Source organism: Buceros rhinoceros, unplaced genomic scaffold, assembly GCF_000710305.1.
Source record: "Buceros rhinoceros silvestris isolate BGI_N320 unplaced genomic scaffold, ASM71030v1 scaffold6688, whole genome shotgun sequence".
In the NCBI taxonomy this organism is placed as follows: Eukaryota; Metazoa; Chordata; class Aves; order Bucerotiformes; family Bucerotidae; genus Buceros; species Buceros rhinoceros.
In genome coordinates this window covers 12,992-16,013 of record NW_010425003.1, presented here as the reverse complement: position 1 = coordinate 16,013, position 3,022 = coordinate 12,992, and the positions used below count along the sequence as shown (strand labels likewise).

At 61.7% G+C, this 3,022-nt stretch overlaps 1 protein-coding gene across 1 annotated transcript in view; it reads left to right on the top strand.

Moving 5' to 3' along the window:
- LAMA5 (laminin, alpha 5) overlaps positions 1-3,022 on the top strand; it is a 47,980-nt gene that overhangs the window by 40,696 nt on the left and 4,262 nt on the right. Inside the window, exons 62-68 of the mRNA XM_010140977.1 lie at positions 357-510; positions 643-776; positions 1,013-1,175; positions 1,657-1,785; positions 1,969-2,120; positions 2,523-2,655; positions 2,921-3,016. Coding sequence (XP_010139279.1) covers positions 357-510; positions 643-776; positions 1,013-1,175; positions 1,657-1,785; positions 1,969-2,120; positions 2,523-2,655; positions 2,921-3,016 — 961 coding nt within the window. The remainder of the gene's footprint in view (positions 1-356; positions 511-642; positions 777-1,012; positions 1,176-1,656; positions 1,786-1,968; positions 2,121-2,522; positions 2,656-2,920; positions 3,017-3,022) is intronic.

Below are 3,022 nucleotides of genomic sequence, written 5' to 3'. Positions count from 1 at the left end.
GGACACTGTCCCTGCAGCAGATGCAGTTCCTGCTGTGCCCAAGCCCAGGCAGGCCCTGGGCTTGCAGAGGTGCTGCGGACTCCATCACTCAGTCACCCCCAGGCGATCGGCACTGAGGTACCTCAAAGAAATGAGCAGGGGGGTGGTATCATACCAGGTCGTGGAGGGTCTGGGGGTGCCTGCGAAGAGGGAAGATGAAGGTCATCAGCCTCATGGCACTGCTGCTGTGGGGCTCCCCATTGGGAGGGGCACCCCTTTTGGTGGGGCCGTGTGGGGAGGCCCTTTGCTGAGGAAGGGGCAGGGTCTGCTCCTCTTTGGGGGTCTTCCCCTTGCCTGACCACCCCTCCCTGCCGCAGGATCCTGCAGTACGGGCATATGTCAGTGATCATGGAGAGGCAGACGGTGCACGAGACCAAGGGAGAGACTGTGGCCAAGGGGGAGCAGGGGCTGCTCAACCTCGACCCGCGCAACGTAGTCTTCTACGTGGGTGGCTACCCTTCCAGCTTCACGGTGAGCCAGGCAGTAGGGGGGGAGGCTCGGTTTTCTAGGAGGTATCAGCGATGTCTTCAAGGAAGGGAAAACTCTTAATTTCATGAGAAAACTGGGGTCAAGCTTGCCCTGACTCTCTGGTTTCATTCCCAGCCTCCTCCTGCTTTGCGCTACCCCAACTACCGCGGATGCCTGGAGCTGGACACACTGAACGAGGAGGTGGTGAGTCTGTACAACTTCCAGCACACCTTCCAGCTGGACACCACTGCCGAGAAGCCCTGTGCAAGGTAACTACCGCGGATGCCTGGAGCTGGACACACTGAACGAGGAGGTGGTGAGTCTGTACAACTTCCAGCACACCTTCCAGCTGGACACCGCTGCCGAGAAGCCCTGTGCAAGGTAGGGCACCGTGCCTCGGCTGGGGGCAGCTCTCATCCGTGGTGCTTACCCTGACCCTGGGCTGCCCCAGAGCATGGAAGTTGGCTTTGGAGTGATGCCTTGGGCTTCTTCTTGCATGGCTCAGGTCCAAGTCCACAGGAGACCCCTGGCTGACTGACGGCTCCTACTTTGATGGCACCGGTTACGCCGAGATCAAGTTCGAGGGCCAGTTTGGCCCAACCAAGCGCTTTGAGCAAGAGATCCGGGTGGTCTCCTATAATGGCATCATCTTCTTCCTGGAGAATCAGGCAGGTGCTTGCTCCCCCAAGGAGCCTTCCCCCCCACCCCAGCCAGTGGGCTAAGACAGTCCCAGCCCCACTTGCAGGCGTTCCCAGTTCAGGGCACTGGCGAGAAGAGGTTTGGAAATGGCAGCAGGGCATCATTTCTGCACTGTTGTTAAAAGCCCCAAGAGGGCTGGACCCAGACCTCGCAGCAGAGGCAATCGCTTGGCTGGTGCTGCAGGAGCTCCCCTGAACTCCAGGAGCACCCACCACCCAGACCCCCGAGCCCAGGCAGGGTTCCCTGGGACAGGCAGTGCTGCCAGCAGCGTTTCCAGCCCGTGGCACTGGCTCTGCCCCAGCACTGGGAGGAATCCCCAGTCACTGTCGCAGCAGCACATCGAGGCACCCGCAGCGGGACCTGCTCCCACCGGTGCTGCAGAGCAGGTCAGGCGCAGCACCAAGCCGCGTGCCCAGGACATGGGCTGAGTGTCCCTGCTGCCTCCCGCAGGGTCAGTTCCTGTGCCTGGCCATCCGGGATGGGAAGCTGGTGCTCTACTATGACTTCAGCACTGGCCTGGAGATGGCGAAACCCAGCAGCAACTCCTCCCTCACCATCAGCAGCACCACTAACAAAGCGGTAAGGGGGAGCGGCTGCCCCCCGGCTCCTCATCCAGCGGGTAGGGGGCACCCGGACACTTGGTTTGGGAGGGAACCGCGAGAAGTTCTTTGGCCAGAGCCGTGAATCAGGCACCCCGTGCTGCCCTCTGTGCTGGACCTGAACATCCCAGGCTGGTGGATCATTTTTCTCTTCTGTTTCCAGATCCAGATTTTCCTCCTCAAAATGAATAACAAGAAGCGCATCCTGGTGCGTCTGGAGCGTCTCACCATCTTCGTGGTGGAGCAGGAGAACTCCCTGGAGAATGCCGTCTCCTACTACCTGGGTGGTGTGCCCCCCGCTGTCCTGCCCCCCAGGTGGGTCCAGCCCACAGCTGGGTGGGACAATCCACATCTTCCTCTCCAGTGTCCCTGGGGGTGGCCCTGGCCCTTTCCCAGCCACATCCAGGGATGATGTTGGGGCCCTGCTGGAGCTCTGGGGGGAGATCTTCTCTTACCGCTCATCGCTGTAGGCTTGAGGCTGACAGAGCTCCATCTCTGGTGGGAAATGAGGTGCTGGTGGCCGTCACTCCTTTGCCGTGCTGGGTGCACTGGAGCAGCCTTGTGCCTGAGGCACTGGAGACAGCCGTGGCTGTCGTGGGTCCTTCCCAGCACTCTGTTTGAAGGGTTGCAGGGCCAGATCCTGCCCGGGGCTGGATCCTGCCCGGGGCTGGATCCTGCCCGGGGCTGGCTCGGTAACACCACCTGCTTCTCCTGCAGCTTGAAGGCGCTCTTCCCCACGGGTGGGCCCATCCGGGGCTGCATGAAGGGCTTGAAGGCTCTCGGCAAATACGTCGACCTGAAGCGCATGAGCACCGTCGGCGTGAGCTATGGGTGCACGTCGGACCTCCTGGTAAGCCCCAAGCCCTGGCAGCCTGGCTGGCACGCTGGGGAAAGGGGCTGTCAGGGGAAGGGAGCTCAGGACCCCCAGGACGGGCTCCATCTCTCCTTGTTCACACAGAAACAAGCGTAAAACCCCCCGGTCCTCGGTGCAGGGCAAGGTGCTCCACCTGGCTGGTCATAGCACCAGCGAGGACTGAAGCACCCCAGTCATGCTCCCAGCATCCCTGCAACGCCAGGACCAGGCTCTCACCTTGTCTCCGTGGTGTCCCTCACAGGTGGCTCGCTCGGTCAGCGTCCATGGCTACGGCTACCTGACCTTGGCTCTGAAGGACGTCCCAGGGCTGCGGGACTTCTACAGCGGCTTCAGCTTCCCGACG